The sequence below is a fragment of the Vidua chalybeata genome, chromosome 17 (assembly GCF_026979565.1).
Source record: "Vidua chalybeata isolate OUT-0048 chromosome 17, bVidCha1 merged haplotype, whole genome shotgun sequence".
Lineage (NCBI taxonomy): Eukaryota > Metazoa > Chordata > Aves > Passeriformes > Viduidae > Vidua > Vidua chalybeata.
The window spans coordinates 8,946,969-8,969,288 of record NC_071546.1 but is presented as its reverse complement, the minus strand read 5'-3'; the positions used below and the strand labels follow the sequence as shown (position 1 = coordinate 8,969,288).

At 45.9% G+C, this 22,320-nt stretch overlaps 1 protein-coding gene across 6 annotated transcripts in view; it reads right to left on the bottom strand.

Moving 5' to 3' along the window:
* Positions 1 to 2,902: 2,902 nt before the first annotated feature.
* KCNQ2 (potassium voltage-gated channel subfamily Q member 2) overlaps positions 2,903 to 22,320 on the bottom strand; it is a 63,344-nt gene continuing 43,926 nt past the window's right edge. For 2 of the 6 annotated variants that reach the window (XM_053958519.1, XM_053958518.1), the window contains 5 exons: positions 14,558 to 14,781; positions 13,657 to 13,765; positions 12,996 to 13,127; positions 4,335 to 4,458; positions 2,903 to 3,607 (listed from right to left, as the gene is read on the bottom strand). In XM_053958519.1, coding sequence (XP_053814494.1) covers positions 2,903 to 3,607; positions 4,335 to 4,458; positions 12,996 to 13,127; positions 13,657 to 13,765; positions 14,558 to 14,781 — 1,294 coding nt within the window. Of the gene's footprint in view, positions 3,608 to 4,334; positions 4,459 to 10,094; positions 10,203 to 12,995; positions 13,128 to 13,656; positions 13,766 to 14,557; positions 14,782 to 21,866; positions 21,921 to 22,320 lie in introns of all 6 variants that reach the window. The other 4 variants (XM_053958515.1, XM_053958517.1, XM_053958516.1 and 1 more) reach the window with 4 other exon arrangements.

Here is a 22,320-nt window from a genome sequence, read left to right as displayed (position 1 = left end):
GCTAGTTCTAGTGTAAGTTAACCCCAAAATCCATGGGGTTTTGCCTGGATGAATGAGAAATGATGATTTATGGCATGGTTCTGCATGGAAATGTGTCAGAATTTCTTTGATATGACGCCACAGAAAAATACATCTCATACCTTCAAAGAAAAACTCTATGTGAATTCTATGTGAAATGTGTATAAAACCAGATTTTTGCAATCACTGATTACAGGACAAATCCAACAACTTTTCAAGATACAAGTCAAAAGATCTTTGTAGAGTCCAGTGCAGGAAGTTGAGGAAAAACTCAATTTTTCCTACACAGCCCCTGAAAATGAGCTTTAAGGTCCCTTTCCACCCAAAACATTCTGTGGTTCTGTGAATGGATGATTCTGTGATTCTCTTACTGAAGACCAGTCATGTACCTGGGCTGCAACAGGACTGCATGGCATCATCCTTATCCTCATCCTCATCTGGCATTCCTGCCTCTATATCATAGCCTCTGTGCCAAATTTCTAGCAGGCCTTGCAAAGTAATTGCAAACAAATAAGAGAATAAATCTTTGTTATCTCTGACTTGGACAAAATTTGCAATGAGCAGCTGGCTGGAGAAATGTCGATCTTTGCCTCACCAAACGCAATTTCCATTCTTGTGGTCAGTAGAAACCCAGGCCACACATTTGATTTAGGACCTGCTGACGCTTTTTCTAGCAGAAAGGATCTCATTTTGGAACACACTAGAGGCAAATCTGCACAATTTACAGCCGTTTGGCATTCAAAGTTGTCTCTGTGTGGAAGTCAAGGGCATCACTGCGTTAACTCTGCACGAAGGAATCTGGAGCCAGAAGGAGTTTTGGAGCATAAACAGAGAGGGAAAAACTGCAGAAGTTAACAAAAACATGGTTCAAGAGGGGAAAGAAAGGAACTAGCATGGCTGGAAGCCCAGTTTCTCCCTAAGAACAAGGTGTTCCCCTCCTGAATGGTAAAAAAAATAGCAGGAAAAGTTGTGAAGATACTTCCCCCTTCCTCATTCCATGGTAAGACCTGTGTGCTGGCCCTGGGCACTCGCAAAAGAATGGTTTTATTTCCTGTCTGCAAGATGTCAAACTGCACCCACATCTTCCCTAAGGCCAAAATTATCCTGAGTCTCCCCTGGTTGTTGTGTGTGGTCAAGCAAACAGGAGGAGAGAAAAAGCTGAGTCTCTCTTCAGCCCAAGCAAATCAATGTCCAACCTCTCAAAGGCCACACAGAAATGAAGTTGTCACCTAAGTAGCCTTAACAGGCTCTTGATATGACACAGGGAAAACGTGGAAAGACAGAGCAGAAAACACACGTGGGATTTGGGCTTTGGGTGCACAGCAAGGTTCAGAGGCACAATGCCAGCCATGGTGTCCCAGCCCTGGAAACAGATCCCAAACCAAACTTCTCCTGATCCACGCCCTTGCAAATAAAAACCCCTACCAACTTATCCATGTAAAGGATCACTTTGTGGCTTTGTTTTGGTCCCAAAAGAAACTTGGAGCATCACTTTTCCCCTCGCCTTCCCCCAGCTGAAGGAGCTGCTGAGGTTCCTGGTAATGGCACAATGACCTTTCCAAGAGGAAGTGCTTCCACAACAACGAAACAGAGCAGACCGGGATTGGCATGACTCGCGGGCAAGCACGGGCAAGAGGGTTCTGAAAGACCATGGAGAAACAAAGCAGCGCCTCTCAACTCAGCTTGAGGGATCCAAATAAACCAAAGGATGTCCCGAGAATGTGGGGGTGAGATTCTTGGCAGGGCAGAGAAGAAAGGAAATATTTTCACGGACGTAGCGTGTGCAATAAAGTGTTCAGGCACAATGCAAACTGTAAGAAAAGTGCCCACTCTGACCAACAGGGCTTCCAGAGGATGGAGCTCAGCACTTAACTCACAGCAAGGCAGGGACCACAGCACCCTGCACATCCACCCTCTCCCTTTGCCTGGTGGCTGTGCCTCCCCAACAGTGCTGCTGGCCACAAGAATGGCTTGGGATCATGGCAGCCCTCCAGAGGGGTTGCCTTTGGTTTGTCTTTGCTTTCAAAGCACCCCCAAGTCCGTTGTCAGCAGAAGGAGAGATAATTAAATATAATACATGGTTTAAAATATAAAACTCCGTCCCCACAGTGTCCCATCCTCCTTCTCTGTCTCATTTCTCTGCCCTCTGGATTGCCCCTCTTCTTGCACTCAAGCTCATATTTCTGAGTTTTTCGCAAGATGGGATCATTTCTAAACTACTCTGGTTAAGAGCAGTACCCCAGCAAGTCCCACTTAAGGCCACATCTGCTGCTCATGGAAATATCCCAGCCACCATCCCTCTCCACCAGGGATTTTCCATGCATTATATTGGAATTATGTCACCTTCTTGACAGCTAATAAGAAACCATGGAGTAACAGCCCCTCATTATTACACATGCCCTGAAACCTAAGCCAGGAACAGACATGTATTCTGTCTGTGACTCCAAAACACCTAAAGGTGTGATCAACTCCTGCCATGACAACAGCAATTCCCACCTAACACTTGTCAGCCACCAGTTAATGTGATCTACAAAAGCCCTGGCTGGGTGATTTATTCCTGCCCTGAGCTTCTGAAGATTCCCAAGAAATGCAAATTGCCTACTCTGCGCCATGGAAGTTTCACCTAATGATCTTAGAAAGAGAGTATGAAAGAAATCTGGACTTCACGGCTCCAGTTCACTCATCACCGTGACCTCTTCCACAAATGCAGGCTCCGACCTGTTTGTTCCCCCCTAGAGTAAGCTGCAAGAAAGTATCTGCCAGCTAAGGGTGTCCTAGAAAGAGGAAAACCTTAGCTGTCAATCTCCTTGAGAAGTTCCACACGTGGACAGCTGGAGCGGGAGCTGCCAGCGCTTGGACGTGGCTCGGCGGCTGCAGGGAGGCTTCACTGCCGGGGGGTTGACCAGCCCATGTCACTGAAGGGTCCCTCGCCCGTGGCCGACCTCGGTGGGGGACCACAGGGCGTGCAGAGGTCAGAGTCGGTGTCTGACTCCCCTTCTGCAATGTAGGGTCTGATTTTGGCCACGGCTGCATAGCAACCGTTGTTAAGGATGTCCAAGTTCTCTTTGGACTGGGAGATGCTAAAGCCGCTGAAAGAGCGCTCCAGTTCCTCGTGGTCCACCGAGGGGATGGAGATGGACGTGTCGCTGTCTCTCATGGCACTCTCGTGGTGTTTGGTTGTAATGTCTTCGTTCCTCAGGTACTCCGCGCTCGCCCGGTGCCCGCCGCTGTAGGCGGACAAGGAGCGCTCGTGGGAGGGCGGAGGTGGGATCCGGACCAGCGAGCCGGGGTCTCCGATGGGAGAGGAGCCGTGGCTCTGCCGCTGGCACGACGTGGAGGGCGGGCAGGCGTTGCTTGGGGCTGGTGGGGCGGAGAAGTTCTTCTGACCCATGGAGCTGGTGGACCTGATGATCTTGATGATGCAGCCGTTCTTGTCGATGTGCTCCCTGCTGTCTTCAGGGCTGTGGTAGGGAGGGGCTGGGTCTGGTTCTTTGGACCCAAAGTAAGCTTCTGTCTCCGTTGGTGGGATGCCCATCCGCTGCATGTAAATGTTCACCAGGAAGTCCAGCTTCTTCTCCATGGACTGAACCTGCAAAAACACCACAGTTCCAGCACTATGTGCAGGCTGAGGCACATTAACATCCGGAGTATGAGCAAATTCCATCAAGGCACAAGTGTGGGGCTGGGCTTCATAGATCACCTCTGCCTACACTGACCCACAGCATCTCAAACTTTTAGTGAATATTTAATTGTCCTGTTCTGAAGGGTTCCATTCTCCACCTTTTTATACAGGGTTTCCCTTGTTACAGGATTTTCCTTATGCTCCTCTAATCTTTGTGACAGGCACCAAGTTCTAGGAAAGCTGGAGCACAGTTGCTTCTTCCAGATCTTTCTTGCACTTTGCACTTGTCTGAGCTCAGAAGGCCATCGGGATTCCTGAGCCTTATGCTCTAGGAAGATTTTAAATCTTCAGCAAGGCCAGCAGCTCCAGCAGCCAGGCTCAGGGACTCATTTGAAATGTGTCCAGTGTGGTGGCAAAGAAACCAGGCTGCTGTTTTCAGTAATAATGCAGGCTTTTGACAAACTCACTAAACTAGACTCAAAGTGCCTGGTTTGAAAGTAGCACTTAGGCTTCCAAGGCATTTAGTGTCCTTTTATAACATCCACCTTGCTTCTTTTTCAAAGTATTCTAGGCTCTCACTTTTTTTTTTTTTTTTAACTAAAAGGTAACATCCCACTGAGGGAAAAAGCCAAGGAAAAACCAACACAATGCATGCCACACCCTCTGACAAGAACCCCTTCTTGACCCAAGATACCTGTTTTTCAACTTTTCCAAGCCTGCCCATCATGCTGGGGTCTTCAGGCAGCTCCCCTTCTGCTGGCCCTTTGGTCCGATCCTTGTCGGTCATGGAGGATCCTCTCCCAACAATCTGGTCAACTCTACCGGGATCAGAAAATCCCCCCGCCCCCGGAAAAGGACCTGGAGTCAGTTGGAGGCAGCAGGTGAGGAGGGCACTGCTTGTTGTGCCTCCACGGGACAAAGCAACAGCCTCTCTCCCAGCTAACACTCCAAATTACTCACAGACACGCAGTGGCACTGAAGTGTTAATTCAGATGCAAAATTCAGAGCGGTATTAGCAGAGTTTGAAATTATCCATTTCTGTTTATACAGATAAAACCTGGCACATTATGCACAGCAAATTTACCCACTGCAAAGAATTTCTTTAACTGGCTTTCGTCCAAATCGATTAACTTTTTATTTGCACTGAGAAATTATTATTTTGGGGGAAGATCAAGTTTTCTGTCTAGCAAATATCAATGGGATCTTTTTCAATCTTTGCAGCAGTTTCCTCTCCTCCATGCAAATGTCCATGTGTAATTCTCATGTCCATGAAAATAAGCTGCTTGTCCTAAGATCCAGACAAACAGGTGCAGTGATAACTGTTTTAGTGGAATTACATCAGGGCTGAATTTGGCCAGAACTCACCAAACATTACCCGTTTTCATCTCAATGCAGTTCACACTTGTACTGCTAGATTTACTGGTTTTTATTAGCAGGGCTCCCAGCTGGGAGCAGCAGAGGGGGCTCCTGCCAAATCAGCTGGGAAAGGTTACCAGGCACATAATTTGGTACTGACCTCTTTACACATGTCACATTTGCATTTCCTTATTCCCAGTATGGAAACACCTGGGTTGATTAACAGCTCCATATGAAGAGAAAGGAGGAGAGCAGAACCAGTTTGGAAGCTGGAATTCAATTTTATTAGAGGCATCAAATATAAATTTCTGGAGAGTAAACACTGGAGCTTCTTGATCCCTCCAAAGTCCAAGGAGCAACTCATTTTTGGAATAATTTCTTAATGGCAGCCAGGTTTATAGACTAATTTTGTGCTGGGCAAACTTTACTCTTGCATAATGTACCAAATGTAAGGGTGGCAGGGGGAAAGAAGGGTTAATTAATCTGACTGAAACCAAGTTGAGGAATCTTGAGCGAAAACTCAAAATGCTTCTTACACAGTTCTGCCGTGTGGGCCATGGCTCCATGCACCAGGAGGAGGAAAAGGAAGGAGCTGAACACAGACAGACGGGAAAATGAACAAACAAAAACCAAGGAAAGGAATGAGACATGAGGCTATTTCCAACACAAGAGCCATCTGTTTGCTTCACATTGGACAGGGACTTCATACTGACGTTGGCTGTTGACACTGAGGGTCAGGTACCAGTGGGAATGGACCAGCGTGGCTCCCTTAGCTTATATTAGAGCAACAGCACTTTACAGCACCAGATCTGGCTCAAAGAGATGAAGTGGATGAGCACATCATACCAAAGACAGAAAATATAAGCCAACAATCATTTCAGAGTTTAGCTTTGATCCCAGAAGCTACTTGACTGGGGCAGGGGTGTGACAGAATTCTGCTCTGCTTAAAAAGCCATGTTTGATCCTTTGCTTAGCAATATAAGCACAGGAGTACAAGGAGCACCAAGTGCTGGAATTACAAGTGTGAGGAATATGCATGCCTTATTTCTCTCTTGTAATGGGAGAAGGAAGTCACTGACATTTACAGGAACTCCCCACGAGGGATGCAATTACTGACAGGACATACAGCACAAGAAATCCTAGGACAATGTCGTTACCATGTAAGCAAAGAGCTGTTAAATTGGATACCTCGGGCTACCTTGGTGGGGAATCACAAGCCAAGGCGTGGTACAGCCACTGTATGAACTCCTCTCCTGTATGCACAAGCAAGTAGACTGGTAAAAGAATGAACACGAGTTTAAAGAGGCCCAAAGTCTAAAGGTTATTGAGTATTGCAGAAGGCCAAGAACAATCAGGGTGCTCTGTCCTCCTGTCCCATCCAGCACCACACTGACACTGAAATATGTCCACTAATGGAAATGAGATGTCCCTCAGCAGCTGTGGAGTAGAGCAGGGAGGCAGGACAGACTGTGACACAGAGAGGAGAACCCAACATTGCATCGTAACCCTAATTCTAACCTTGCAGAAATCAAGGCAGGACTTCTGCTGTCTTTCATATCTGAAGAGAAGAGCTATCCAGTGAGTGAACCTCACATGGCCCGTTTCAGGGGCCAGCTGGCACTTCACAGCTGGAGTGATCACTAAGAAGAGAACTAAGTTGTTGCTCACCTTCAAGGACACAACTTGCCTTTAGACCTGCTGGGATTTAGGAGCAGGGCTGAAGCCCTTCACAGAGCTCACCCATAAAGCATTCAGAAGCCCTTTCCCATTATATAATTGACACCAGAGCCCAGAATTCCTGCTTGATTCATTCCCTGTGTGTCTACACCTGAACATAGTCCTTGACTCCTGGGGTGGTTGTCTTCCACAGCTCTGAGGAAGCAGAGCCAGATCTCTCCTTGGAGGCAGAGCGGCACCAAGGATGGTGCAGGAGGGCAGCTCTGGGCCTCTGGCTTCAGTGCAGAGAGGGGAGAAGGTGAACCAAGTCCTTCTCTCTTTATGGGAGAAACTAGTGTCAAGGTCTCCCACCCCTTTGCTTCCCATGGCACAAGCTGGACCACAGGAGAGTGCTCCTGCCCTCAGCAAAGCACAGATTTCATTTGTGCCTGATCCGATACAAGAGAAAAGAAGAAATGCCTGGTGAGCTCCCAACCCACTTGCACCGAGCTGAGGACCACCAAGAGCAGGGGGTTCTTTTAGCCGTTACAAGATTTTGAGATTTTATCCAAACTGGGCAACAAAGCTCAAAAGATGAAGAAGAAAGAATATATTCCACTTCAGCAAGCAGAAGGGGATAATTTATGTTCTTACTGCATGACAAAGGACCAAGAATCTTCTGAGGTGCCCATCCCACTTCTACACTACAGGCCATGGGGAGATTTGTGACTTCTCAATATTTATTTTTGCTGCGCCAAATAAACACGTGCAGAGGGAAGAATTCAGCTGAAGCTTTGGAAGAGCCAGCCCCATGTTCTTCCTTTCCTGGCAGAAGAGGATTCAGAGATTTCTAAGGATGCACAACCAACTGTGCCATCTGCTGTCCTTGGTTGGCTCTGCTGGGCCTCAGTTTTGGGAGGGAGAGAGAAGAGGGGATTGCTCTTTAAAGTGGACTTTACTGTCTTTCCTTCTTTCTAATGATACAAAAAAAATGTAAATTCTTGCATCAGCCACAGTGCAGGTTTTCTCATGCTTCATTATGCTTCATGCTAACAGTGCATGCAAAGAGGTGTAATATGTCACCCTCGGGCCAGAAGCAGACATCAAAAGGTCAAACGGCTCAAATGAGATAAAAATGAAGTGTTTGGGAATAGATAGTCAAGTATTTTCTTTTTTTTTTTTTTTTTTTTTTCCTTTATCTCTTATAAATTTTTGTAAACAATCCAGGCATTGAAGCCAAACCCCCTTCATCCATGTCACAGGACTGGCTACTTACCCCTTCATTTGGCAATAGAACTTGCTCTGAGCAAATTTAGATCAACAACTGTTTTCCAAAATTAACAGCTGAGATTGCACCTATTCTGGGCTAAATCAGCTGATCAAGGGAATTTTATCCAAATTGTCTGTGTGTAGAGCATGGAGCAAACACCATCAGCCAAACCACAGCTGTGGGCATCTACCAGGATCCCCCTGACTTTGCTGGGAGCTGCTTGCAGAAAGATTTTGGCTGAACTGAGCAATCCATAGGGTCAAGACAGCTCATGGGACATCCCTCCCATGATGTTTCTCTTAGCAGAATTTGGCTAAAACAGGGGGTGCAGACTGAAAAGGAGAAGCTGGAGCCATCCATGGGGACCTCACAGGACACAGACCCACATGGTGTTGGGGTGACAAAGACCATGGCAGCAGCAGAGCCTGACCCAGGGTTTTTGGATCGGGGCTTGGGGCTGCTCAGAGCTCTGGCTCCCATCCATCAGTCCCTTGGGCACCTCACAAGTGCTGCTGGTGTCTGTGGGAGGGTGAAACTGCCAAAAATTAAGTGTAGCATAAGCCTTTTCATGGGTGGGAACACAGATTTCAGCAGCCTTCTGTACCCTGCTGCTTTCTGCAGCCACAGCTTGATAAGGGGGAAATGAAAACAATCATTGGAAAAAGGAGAAATTATGGAAAAAAGTCCAAACATCCCAGGAGCCTTGTGGGCATGTGGAAAGATTTTCTAATCAGTATTAGAGACTGTATAAATGGTGGGGGGAAAGTCATTAGCATGAAGCTGATAGAGCAACAGTCTTGGACTGAATAAAACAAATATTCCAGTTGGAGGCCTCCTCCCCTCATATCCATCAATCACCTTTGCTGTGTGTGTGAGGCACAAGTTTTCACATGAAAATCTTGCTTTTAGTGAAGGCTTGTTGGACATATCATCTTAAAGGTTAAATACAACAAAATTCATTTGAATATGTATTTTTAAATTTAAATATAAATGTTTCTGCAGATAGCAAGTTTTTTTTTTTTTGTTTTCAAAGACTTCTTTTGGCAGGGAAGAGGAATGGGAAGAATTACTTTTCTGAAACCATTTTTTTCAAGCATAAAGCGTTGGGCTTCTAGAAAATTCTATTTTTTAATGTTTGAGCTAGTTGAGTGGGAAAAGGTAAGCTTTCAATATTCCTTTTACTTACATTTCTCTAGTGAAGATTACTCAGAGCAGCTTAAATAAAAATCAAGAGATTTGTTACATATTAGCTCTTAGGGAGGCAAATATATTTAGGAAAAAAAAAATTGAGGCTAAGCTTACTGCATTTAAACATCACCTACTATTTCTGCATGGAAATTTACTTTCTGGCAAATCTTTATATCTGCCTTGGATGCTGGTGGTCTCAGTGCAAGGAGAAAAATACAGCCCAGCTCATGGCCTTGCTGCCCAGACCTCAGAATGCTCTAAATTGGGAATTTTTGTGAGAATATATTCCTCATTGCATGAGCTTCAGATATGGTTTTACTTAGGGAGAGAACTTGATGAGAACTATCTCGCTGTGTGACTGAGGGCTGGGTTTGACTCCTGCTCCTTTTCCTTGGAAAATCAGGATTGATTTCTTATTTTTTGGAGTATGAGTCCCATGGTTGTAGTATTTTAACACAATTTTTTCCTCCATGGTCAATAGAGTGGCACCAGGAGGAAATAGAAATCACTGTGTTCGTCAGCTACAAAACACTTCATTCTTACTTTGCCCACTGAAATAAATTCATTTAATTGTCCAAAGAGCTGCAGAGGCTCCTTCGCTTGTGTGTGGACGGTGTCATCCTTTAGGAAGTGGATTGTTCACTTTATATTGGCTTTTACGTTTGAAGACAGCCTGATAAAATATGAGATCTTTTAAAAAGATAAAATTTAGCTTTCTAACACCTCAAAGAAGACTGAAAATAGGAAATAGGCTCGCTGAAGGAACTGATGGTTATTGATGACTGAATGAACCTCCCCTTTTTTGTTCCCCTCTGGCTTGAAGGCAAATCAGAGCATACCCAGAGCAGCAAACCCTTGTGAATCATGATTTAGCAGGCTGCACTGCTAAGTGAGAAATGCCGTCATATAACTGGCATGAAAGGGGTTTGACAATAAGCAAATGAAAAAAAATCCAGAGAAAGCGGCATTTTGGTGAATCCTAACCTAGGCGAGTACTGGGGAGACTCTTTGGAAGAATACATGGGTCCTTTGGTTGGATACTTCTTATGCCGGGGAGTTGAAGGGGGTGGGGGACCCACAATCATATCTATCCTGGCAAAGTAAATAAGAAAAAAGACACCAGCAAAATGCATAATGAAGCAACACGCAGAGAAAAGTTGGTCAGAGAAAAGTCGCGGAAAGAAACAACTGACAAACAGAACGACAGGGAGAGAAAGAGAGAGAAATTGAAAATATATTCCACTGGAAACAGAAGGCTCTCGCCTACCACCTGGTTGTTGGTGAAAAACCAGTCTTACCCACCTCAGGGTAAGATTTGGAGATTTGGGCACCACTGCATCATCATTAGGAGTTCCCCCCGCCCCAGATATAACAGGCACCGTGCTTTACCCTCTGGAATATATTTGCATATGTGTGGCAATATCCCATGGAGGTGGCTGGATATGAAACAACATATATTCATCCTCCTTTCAGTTCCAGTGCTAGAGAACACATCCTCAGCTAGTTCAGGGAAGCATGAGCTGCTGGGAGTCGGCGAGGAACGCTGCAGGACTGGATAACTCAATGAATGGGAGACATCCATGGTTGGCAAGGTGTCAGGATGGAACACGAGACAATGTGAACACAACACTGAAAAGAGCACATTGCAGACACAGTGACAGAGGCTTTACTGATTAAAGAGGAAAGTACATGTAAACACCCCAGAAATGTGCTTGGATGCAGCTTTAATCCACCAAAGCCCTGGCTAGGGGAGGTCAGAGCCAGCCCTGCCGAGCTGGGCTGGCAGGCAGAACACGGGGCTCTGACTGATGAAGGAAAGGGACATTAAAATATCTTTTCTCAAAGTGCCCTGTGACTTCCTCCCTGCAATCCACCATATGGGTGCAGGGTCCAACACTGGCCATGGCCTTGTCTACAGGGGCCCTCCCAGTTGTACTGGGCAGGTGCCCAGCCATGGGACCTGTTGGTGCCCAAAGGGTGGCCCCAAAGGGGTCTGCTCCCATCACCATCACTGATCTCCTGCTCAGTGGGGACAGTGAAACCAGTGAAGCTGCCTGGTAGTCTTGGATCCCAAATCCAGGTGCTTCATGCTTGTGAAGCAGCTCCTGGTCCTCCTGGCTTCCCTGTGAGAGGATGGGTGGTAGCCTTGTCCAGCCCCTGAACCTCATCCTCACAGTCCCAGACTTACAGCTAAGAGGAGAATCCAGTTTGTTCTTTGAAAGCTGCAATTCCTTACCCCAACCTCCCCAAAGAAGCAGACAACCAAACTGCTTTGTCTTTGCAGCACATGCCCCTGAAGGACTGGGAGACCTGGACGGCTGGTGAGGCAATCTGCCACAACCCTCAGGGTGCTGGAGACTCGGGCATCCCACCTGGAGCCAGCAGAGATGACAACCCCAACGCCCAGAACCCACTGCAGAGGCAGCCTCGAGGCCTCTTGTTTCAGGTTACTAAAGTTAGGAAATCTCAGTCCCCTCCCCGTCCTCTTCTCCCTCTATATTCAGCTACACATCTTGGATCTATGATCACTGAATTTGTACAGAACAGGAGGGAGAGGCTCACACAGAGGAAGTTCTCCAGGATATTTTGGTCTCCATTGCAAGGGAGAATGTTCCTTCTGGGAAAAGCACAGTGTGCAGCAGGGCTGAGAAAGTTACCTCTGCGTCTTGAACATCAAAAATAGCAGAGTTAAAATGGTCTCTGAGAGATTCAAGGCAGAACAGAGATTCCTCTTTTTCCCAAGATAATTTTCCTACTTCGTTCTCAAGGTTCATGTCAGCTGTTTGATACAAAAACACTTCTTTTTTCTTCACATTTGCTGACTCTACTAGGGACTTAAATGGGTCTGAAATTAAAGGAAAATTTCCTCAACGGCTTCTAGGGGAAGCTGGGCTGCCACAGCCATCAGGGGAAATAATTTCATTCTGCAAGTATAAAAGCACGTGGTGTATTTTTTTGACTGGAGATTGCCCATGGCCAAGCCCTGCCACAGTTCTGGGTGTCCTTCAAGCTCTGCAGAACTGGAGCTACTTCTGCTGAGCCAACACAACCGGGGGTGTTGGAGGCTTGGGGTCTACTTTTCCCATCAGGGCTGAGGGAAGAGTGGTCAGACTAACAGATTAAACTTTGATCCTCTATTCAAATAATTAAACTTCTGTATTTGAGAGTTTTTTTTCTTCCAGGAGAAACAGGAAAAACATGGAACCGTCTCGGTTCCATTTGTCCCTTTTCCACATTCCTTCTCCTATTAAAATGAACACATCTTGCCCTAAAATCTGAGCACAGAAGCTGAAATGCAGCTCAGCTAAACCCCACCTACGTTGGTGGGCTTGGATGAGAAACTCCCATCTGCACAGATTTTCAGCAGACTGTGCCATCCGAGGAGGGATTCCTCCTGAAGCGGCTTAGCATCCCAACAGTAGGAGGGAGCTGCTGCCTCCTCACTGCTCTCTGTGTCTGTGGCAGCAGGGACACAGCCAGGACATCAAATTTTGTCTTATTTCACTCCCAGAAAGGTACCAAATTACCCACTTGAGCCTTAACCCTGGGGCACCAAACCTTTGCACCCTGCCAGGAGGACCATAGAGACACCCACCCGCCTTTTCTATGGGATATACCACATTGCCAAAAGCTCCCAAAATAAAGCAGGAGGATGAGCCATGATTTTTGTATGTCCTGAGATGGGCAGTAAGGGAGTATTAGGGCAGTCCCTGTCCTGCTTATCCCTCTGGGTTCCAGCCATAAGCACTGATGTCTTCTATGGGGGTTTGTCTTAAAAAGGAAAAGGATAAGCTGTAGCTGCAAAGGGAAGTGTCTCTCTCCTGGGAATACCTCCACAGTGAACATAAAGTAGTGGAAAATGAAGCAAAGAGAGGGGTCTCTTGCCTGGCCTGAAGGTTTTTAATCCGGGAGAGCATGTCCAGGTGCCCAGCTGAGTACTGCTCGATGACGTCCATCACGTCGTAGGGCCGAAGGCTCTCCTTAAACTTGCGCTTGGAGACCAGAAACCTCATAATGCTGCAGGAGACAGAGAGCAAAATCCCAACTCAGGCCCTGGGTGCAGCCTGACCTGCTTAATGGCGGATAAAAATCACTGCAGGGAGCTGCTTTGGAAGGAAAATGGAATAAATCCCAACCCTGTGGGTTTAGGAGAGGATGCAGCAAGAGGAGAGAGGAAGGGGATTGCGGGGGCTGGTGGCTGAAGCCCTGTCTGCGCCAGGGGGTCCCTGATGCCCCTTGGACTGTCATCTGTGCATGTGCTCTCTGCACCACTTTTAGAAATGTCAGCATTACATTCAGAGCTGGTGAGAACTGTCATTTGGATGCATCCCTGCGGGGGATTTTCCTGTTTCTCTGTTTTTTCCTTCCCTAAGCAAAAATTGCCCTTCCTGGCAAAACTGTCTGTAAAGCAGGGCAGGCCACCCAGGGGAAAAACAGCCTGCAGCACACACATGTCAGCATTTGCCAGCACTTCCCAGGCTTTACATTTCCCATTTTTCTCTATAATTTATTTTTCTGGACTGCTTCCCCCCTCTCCCTCTCTTACCACACTGCCCTGATGCTGACTTTCAGCCCTGGTGTCAAATCTTCTGTCACAAATTCGCAGTTGCAGCTCTTGTTCTCATCAGGAATGTCTTCTCCAGGGAGGCTTGCTTCTGGGTTTGGGACAGGGAAGGAGAAACACAACACGTTACTGTTTCCTGTGCCAGTGCTGCACAAGGAAAGATGAGGCAGATCCCAAACAGCAACCCCAGGGGGAGCAGCAGAGAAGCCTTTGCTGAGCATCCAGATGAGAGCATTTCCCAGGATGTGTTTAGGTGACATTCAGCAGTGCCAACTGCAGCTCTCACCCATCCCTGTATCAGTGAATCCCAGTATCATCTGAGTTGGAAAATCCCTCTAAGATCACCAAGTCCAACCATTCTCCCAGCACGGCCAAGCCCAGCCACAAAACCATGTCCCCACATCTAGATGTGTTTTAAATCCTTCCAAGAAGGTGACTCCACCACTGCCCTGTGCAGCCTGTTCCAGGACTTGACCACCCTTTCAGTGAAGAAATTTTTCCTAATATCCAACCTCACCCTCCCCAGCACACCTTGAGGTCATTTCCTCTTGTCCCAATGCCTGACTCTTCCTCCTTTTCCCATCCTTATATACAGAAATACAAACATTATCATGGGTATCAGAAGGGGTTTTCTTGCCTCTTCTAATCATTATTGACAAGTTTGGGTTGGAAGGGACCTTGTAAAGGCCTTCTAGCCCAACCCTCTGCAATGGGCAGGGACACCAACTTGATCAGGTTGCTCAGGCTACTCCAAGCTAAAAGACTGGGAGGGGAAGGAGTCCCAGCACCTTGGCTGGCAGCTCTGCCCTTCTTAGGTGGGGAGGGAGAGGATGTTGGGGCCAGCTGGGAATTTAGAGTCCAGCAGGGCAGCCCAAGCCCTCACCTTCCGAGTTCTGCCGCGACGCCGCTCCCTTGATGCGGAACGCTTGCCGGGCTCGGCTGCGGTCTCCGAAGCTCCAGCTCTTGGGCACTTTGCTCGGGCTGTCCTCGATGCTCTGGTCAGCACTGGGGGACCTCCTGATGCCCTGAGCCTGTGGAGAGCCTTTCCCTTTGGTGCCAGCACCGCGGGGACTGGAGAAGACACGATCTTTCAAACTGACCTTCTGACTGTTCAGAGAAACACGTTGAAACAAAGACAAAAAGGAGACAGCAGGAGGAGTCATTCTGGAAACCACGCAGTCCTTCCCCACCAGCCATTAGAAACCAAGAGCACTTCCAAGCAGCAGTGACATGTAGCTTTGCTGTTGGCTTTTTTTTTTTTTTTTTTTTTTCCAATATGTATTTTTATTTTTGTTTTAAAGAAAGCATTGTAGAAATGTTTCCGTCATCATGAGTGAAATGGGAATGGTTCGTAAGAGAGAGAAAATAATGAGGACTTAAACAGAAGCCCTTCATGGGATGCCAGGGCTGGCGGGACAGAATGACATTAACAATGAGGTTATGATTCCTTAAATCACTGATCGGCTCCGATCACAAGTTAGGAAGCTTTTCTTTCACAACTGCCTACCAAAACACTATGGCTAATAAGAAAATACCAATTAAAAAAACCCCAAATCATCATCTTAAAACTTTTGTGCAAACCCTTCACTTCTGGTGCTCAGATCTGTCCTTTCCCATTCTTCAGCTCCTGTATTTCCTCCCTCTTAAAACATGATCTGCCCCCTTTATATATTCCAAAGAGTTCTTCTCTATCCAGTTACATATTGAAACACAAATACAAACACTGTGTAACTCCTTTGTATCCTATAAAAATCCCATCTAAAAGCTATCTGCCATCTCCCTCGAGGTCTGCTATGGCTGTCATAAACATGGAAAGCAAAATTTTAAAATTCCAGAATATGGCACTTTCATGCCTTTTTTCCTACAAGAATCCTTGCAATTATGGTTGGAAAAGGTATCTCCAGAAACAGAGATGATCTCACTGGGAAATAGTGACCACCCAGCTCTAATTAGTTTCCAAATTCTGGAATTTGCATTTAAAGCCTTTCACCCAAATGAAGATGTTGAATTTTCATGTGAAAATTTAAGAACAAAGAGATTTTGTGAATCTTTATGAAACCACAAACTTTATAGAGACAGCACTGAGGAAAGCAGACTGCAAATACTTTTGGATCATTTCATATTTTTTTAATAGCAATTGATGATTAAACTCCACTGATTAGAGGTTGAACAACCAATGCAAGATGCTTGCACAAATAGCCAATATTGTATATATAGGTATATCAAAACCTATGAAGACAGGGATCGAATTCCCAGCATTCTGTACCACTGCAGCAGCCACTTATCATTCTGCTGCCAACTCTCTGCCGCAATTTGCAGGAAGAACATTTCAGAAATTTGAACTTCCACATCACCAACCAAAGACCTGCCTTTTTTTTTTTTGGTGTGTCTTTCAGCAGCACCAACTTAAAAGTCAGAGCCCCACGGCCCTTCTTTGCCTTCAAAACCGGCACGAGGTTCTTCAATCAGAACTTGGCTGCTGGTTTTGAAGCAAAGCAAAACGCTGCTCCCTTTTCCCAGCCGCCGGCTGTTCCCTGCTGACAGGAGCAGACACCAGCTCCGGCCAGCCAAGGAAGAAGATGTGACTCGAGGACACTCAGAGAGCAGATTTGTCGACTAAGAAGGTGCTATTTTTACAAAGTCACTTTACATTGCGAGACAACAAACATTTACAGGGAGAGAAAGGTGCTTAGGCAGCATTTTGCAGAGTTTTGTAGGGAGGGCATCCCCTGGGCTGCAGGGAAAGGTTGGCTGCGGCCACAAGCTCAGCAGCAATTTCACATTGAAAGATGGATTGGAGAGAAAATAAAATTTGCTCATGACCAAATTAAAAAGGCAGAATTATTCCAATTAAAGATGAATTTGAATTCGGGTAAGTGCTGCGGATTGAATTTCCAGTGTGGTGCCCATCTGCAGGGCCTGTCTGAAGGCCATGGGATCAGCAGAGCTGAAATCCAGGTCAAAAGTACAAATGCACAGAGGAATCTGGGAACAAGCACATGCCTAAACACCTTTCTGGATGTAAGCCTTCATTACTACTGCCACCAAAACCACTGTACATAATGTGCCAAAGGATTAAAGGAAATTCTCACTCTGAGTTTCTTGGATTAGAAACCAGATTGAAATTTCATTATTTGATTCTAAATAGGCCAGTTGGATCTTCTTTCTTTATTTTTGTTGATTTTAAAAAATAATATTTTTTGAATCCACTGTGTTTCAGTAGTACTATTACTTTGAATTACCTTTTTAAAAAAGTAAGTTTTATAAAAATGCTTTAACAACACAGCCATATTCAGGATTCAAAGTGATCATTTTGTGCCCTATCCTCTGCTGAGTTTCTCCCATCACCAATCCCAGCATAAAACCAGTTGCCTTTCACTGAGTATGGCAGGGCCTTTTCCTTGGAGCCTCTTTTCCATTCCCACAACAAATGTGCTACAAATGTTTGCAGGAATCACAAAAAGCAAAAAATAAAGGGTTGAACTTGGTGAGGCATACAAGCAAAGAGTCTCAATCCTGAGAGCATGAGGAGAAACACATTAAAAAATCTCATAAAAATCTGATGAACAATTAAGATCTGGGTGGGTTTTGTTCCCAAGTACTCACTAAGGAAAAAAACCCAACTCTTGATGTAACTTCTTGGTTTTAACATAGACGACACGAGACACCATGAACAACTGATAGAATCTTTCCTTCTGCCATGCAATTCCCTCATTGGAAACGACACCTGGAATCACATGCAAGTACAATCCCTGCAGAGGAGGATGCTGCTGGGGTCTGCAGGAGCTGGTAGGAAAAAAATCCCAAAGAAATACAGACATACATAGGGATATATGCTGTCAGCTAATCCAAGATCATGTTCTCACTCAACCAGAAAATCATGCAGAGGGACGTAGAGTGCCTCAGAGAGGTGCTTTGGGATGTCACTCCAGGATGGTAAATGAGCCTCAGTTGAGTGGGAGGTGTTGGTGACACGAAGGTGAGGACAGCAGGGACAGATGGACGCTCACAGTCGTGACAGCGGCGCGAGCACGGGGCAGGAGCTCTGCTCGTGCCAGGGGAAGGAAGGGAAAGGGAACCGTGGCTTTGCAACCAGAGGCACAGCTTAGGGGAAGTTACAACAGCCTGATAGGTTGTGATTTAATTCTAGGTCCACTCCAAGTGGCATCTATGAAAACAGATTTGATAGCAAAAAATTACCTTTCCAGGCTGACTGTGGGGAAGGTTTACAAATATTCAGGTTTTGGCTTGAATTTAACAAAGGATAGAAACTGAGCCGATTTCTGTTGCCAGTCAAAAAATGAGAGTCCATGCTGGAGAACCTGGATGATGTTCACTGCTTCAGTGGGCTTTACATTTTGGTTAAGTCCAACTGCCCAGCACTCAGCAGAGAAATGGGCAAGTACTGACCTTCAAAACGAGCTGCCATCAGCCTCCTTAGGACGCCAGGGGTTTAAGCTCCTGTTTGAAATGCTCTGGTTTGGGGTTTATTCCAGTTCTCTATAGTATTAAATCAGCACTTTAAAAAAAAAATGTGGACTCATTACATTAGCAGTAATTTCAGATCAATAAAAAGTATTGGTTGTAAGGACTTGTCATTGATTTTAAACTATGCTTGAGCCATTACTTCATTTTCTTCTCAGCTAGCCAGAAGGAGCCGGACTAGCACAGACTCAGATCCATCTCTGCATCCAAACTCAACCACTATCAGTGCTCATTCTTCTGAGAAGCTGTGGCCAGGAGAAAAAGGCTGTCTCCTGTTGGTAAATGAGGGGCTTTTTTTTTTAAATCAAGAGTTTGTGCTGAGCTTGTGTCATATGAGAACAACTCATTAAAACCAGGCAGGAATGCCAGGAGTGAATGATGGCCTTTGTGACTATCGCTGGGCTCCAGTCTGCTTGCTGCTGTGAGTAAGAGGCAGAAAACAATTACTGGAGGCATGAAGGAAAGGAAAATAAGACTGTGTATGCAAAAGTTGCCGCGACTAAAACAAAAACCAAGAGAGGGCCTGGCTCAAGCCTGGTTTGCCTCCAGTGATTCCAGAAAAAACATTGCTAAAAGGTGAATTCAGCCTAGAGAACGCAGTTTCTAGAAGCAGAGAAACCTGGGTGTAAGGGAAACAAAACATCAGCCAGTGATCCTGTCATGGTGAGTAATCCTTCTCCTTTTCCTCATCCACAACCACAGTGCCAGACTTGGATGGGAGCCACTGATGCTGTGATGGCAAAGACTGGAGTTGCACCATCCCTGCAGCCACCACACAAGCACTGAGAAGCAGAGGGCCTCAGATGAATGAAGGGACAGTGGAGCCAGACTCACATCTGTAACCTTTGCTGTCCTGCAGCATTCTGTTATAATCACCCATCTCTTCCTAATTCCCAGCCCTCTTCTCCCAGACTGATGTTGAGTGCTGTCAGACACCACGTCAGCCACATCCTGCATCTTCTCCCAGCCGTTTGCTGCTTGCCAGCTCGGCTGTTCTGCATTTCGGGAGCAAAGCAAAGCAGCCAGGCTGCAGCTCCGAGCTGGCTGATCATTCCCAAACCAGCCTTTAAGGAACCCACTCCACCCAGAGCCACAGGCCAGTCAAGGGCTCTACAAACACCTTTCCTTCACTGCTCTGGGTGCTCTTCCCACTGTGAGGTGCCCTCGTCTCTGAGTGTGCCGGGAAAGTCTCTTACGAAGCAGAATACAATAGAGCTGATAATCTGGCTTGGTGTAGTTACATTACTGTCTAAAAATGAATGTGTTATTGTATTTATTGACTAAAGATCAATGGTTTAGTACATTAAGAAACCACAGCTTCTAAGGAGTTTCCTATTAATTTACCTACATTGAGTTTTCCATGATTGCCTCATCGTGTGCTGTTATTTCGTTATGTGCATCCTAGATGAAGGCTTTTAGCACTCAGCCTGAGCTGCATCAAAGTGCTGGCATCTGCCCCAAGAGTTTGTGCAGTGGGGATTGGTGGCAGACACTCAAGGGTCCAGAGAAACAAGACACCTGAATTATTTTTACATCCCTTCACAGTTAACCCACAGTTCTACTAAAGCACAGGGTATTCAACACTACATTCAGGAAGGATGCAGGTAACAAAGATGCTCTTGTAGCTACTCCAAAGTTCAAGACTCCTTTTTGACTGGAAGAACCACAGTCTGTCATCTTCCTTTTCAGACTCTCCAACAGATTAAGAAGGTATTGAGGTAACACTTTGTTTCATCCTCCCTTTCCCTTGCAGAACTCAAGATGGGGGAGATGAAATGAGGACCACAGTGGGAAGAAATTCAGTAGAAAACAGAAAAAAATTACACTGGCTTTAGCAATTAAAAGTCCATGCCTAGGAAGACATGCAAGGAAGACATTGAGATCAGAGTGGCTGATTTTCCAGAAAACAGAACTAGACACGAACAGATGAGATGACAGATTATGAATAGCACTGCTCATTTTCATCTCTGCCAAAAACAACCTCAGTGTTAAGCAACTGAGAGGAGGCTTTCTCTGGGGAGGAGTCTCCGGGCTCACACTACACCTCCACACATAAAACAACCTCACCTGGCAAATGGAAACACCACAGAAGTCAGGATAAGTTTTTCCAGCTAGACTATTGACCAAATCTTTGCCATTTGTCTTGAAATGCTGCCTGTGCAACTGATGATCACCCAATATTTACCCACACTTTTCAAGGCTAACCTTCAAGGAAGGCCATAGCACCACCAAGTATGCAGCAGGAGGCTGACTCAGAGGTTCAGGCTATTTATCCAGATGCAATGGATTTCCTACCATGGAGAAACTGCTTTTTATGAATCCTAGATCATGTCCCGTTCCCCTTTGTTACCCATTCAGAGATGGGATTTACCACTCTACTTCTGAGCACCTGGTACACGCAAACCTCAGCCATGAGTCCTACCCTCTAGACTGACAGAGAATAAAAAGAGCCAGCAGGTCAAAAAATAGCAAGAAAAGAAAAGATACAGGTTGAAACAAGTAATGAAGAAAATTAGAGATACATATACTGTTAGAGCTGCAGTTTTATACTTTCAAGGCTGTAGTTTGTTGGCTTTCTGAGGGATACAGAGACTGGTGATTTTGAGAATTAAAACGGACTCCAAAAAAGAGCATGCAAAAATCCGAGTTCACAAACATGCGGCATCACTCAGTGCCCTGCCACTCCCGGGCTGTCCACCTGCCTGGCTGTGGGGCGAGGAGCTGGGGGGGACCCCTGCCAGCATTCACAGCATGCAAACTCTGGGCAGTGGGAGATCAAGAAGGTGCGTGTTTGCTGCTGAGGAGCAGGGGTGGGGGCAGAGACTCTTCTAGTGCAGGTGTGGAAGTATTTATGCACAAGTAAGACAAGATCTATGTGTCTGTGTATATGGCCATGGGTGCACTAAGGGATGCTGGTTGGGAAGTCCCTGAAAACACCTAGCAGTTGTCAGCTGGATGAAAAAGATGCACAAACCCTGCTTGTACAAAGCCCTGAGCTAAAGCTGTCTGTCCCCCTCGGGGTCTAGAAACAGAACCATTCACAAGGCCAATGTCAACGCTCAGGGGAGCCCGTCTCCCCTACATCTGGTGGGACAGGCTGAGATTAGTCCTTCTCTAGCTGCGTAGTAGAGGTGCTAGATAGGCAAGCTGTGGCTTCCAAAGGCCACCAGGCTAGGAAAGGTCAATTTGTCACGGTCAGAGAGCCAGAGGAATGGTGACTGAGCAGAGGCAGGAAGCTGGTATTTCTTGTGCTACTAACTGGACATTGCTGTACAGTGCAAGTCAATTTGCAAAGGGTTCCCTGGACCTTGAGGAGGGATGGAGCGATAGGGAGGGAGGGTTCTTTAAAAAAAAAAAATAAAATTTTTCATTTTGCCTTTTTTTTTCTTTCTGTTTTTTTTTTTTTAATTTTCCATTATTTGTTTAATTTCATTTCCTGGCCTCCTCCCTTGCTGAGCAGACACTGGCTTGGCTAGCCCAGCCCAAATTCCCCATCCTCATCCCTTCGCTTCGTGTGCTCTGCACAACTGACAGCCAGGGAAGGCTCTAATTTCGGGGCGGGCAGTGGGGAGGCTCTTCCACCTTTTTTTTACTCATCTAGTACCTCTATTAAGCAGAGAAGTGATCAGAACAGGTGGTAGCAGGGTAGAGGGAGAATGAGCCGTGCAGCTTTTGATTAGTTTCGTGCGACGCATTTCCCGTGGTACCTAGAGTTTCCTGAGCAGCATCCGCATAGTGACTCTCTGCACGGTTTGCTTTTACTGGAAATGAGGGGAGAGTAAAAATTAGACCTGGAAGCAAATGCCAGACAGGAAACTTTTGATTACGGACTCTGGGTTTAAAAGACAGGTGTTTTGAGGGCCGGGTTCATGACAGGATTGTTCTGTTTGAGTGTTCAGTGAGGAAAGAAAAAAGTAAATAAAAAAATCAAGAGGGTATCTGAAATTTGTTTCACTATGGCCAGTAAATTTAATTATTAGACATGAGGCATTCTGCTCATTGAGTTGGTGGTGTCAGTTTATCTACAATTAACTGCAGGAAGACCTTTCATCTGTATTGGAAACAAAAAATACTCTGTTCTTCCTCTAAATATATTTTAAAAAAATAAGTTTATTCAAATTGTGTAAACCATGGAAAGCCAAAACTTTAACTTGTTTTGTC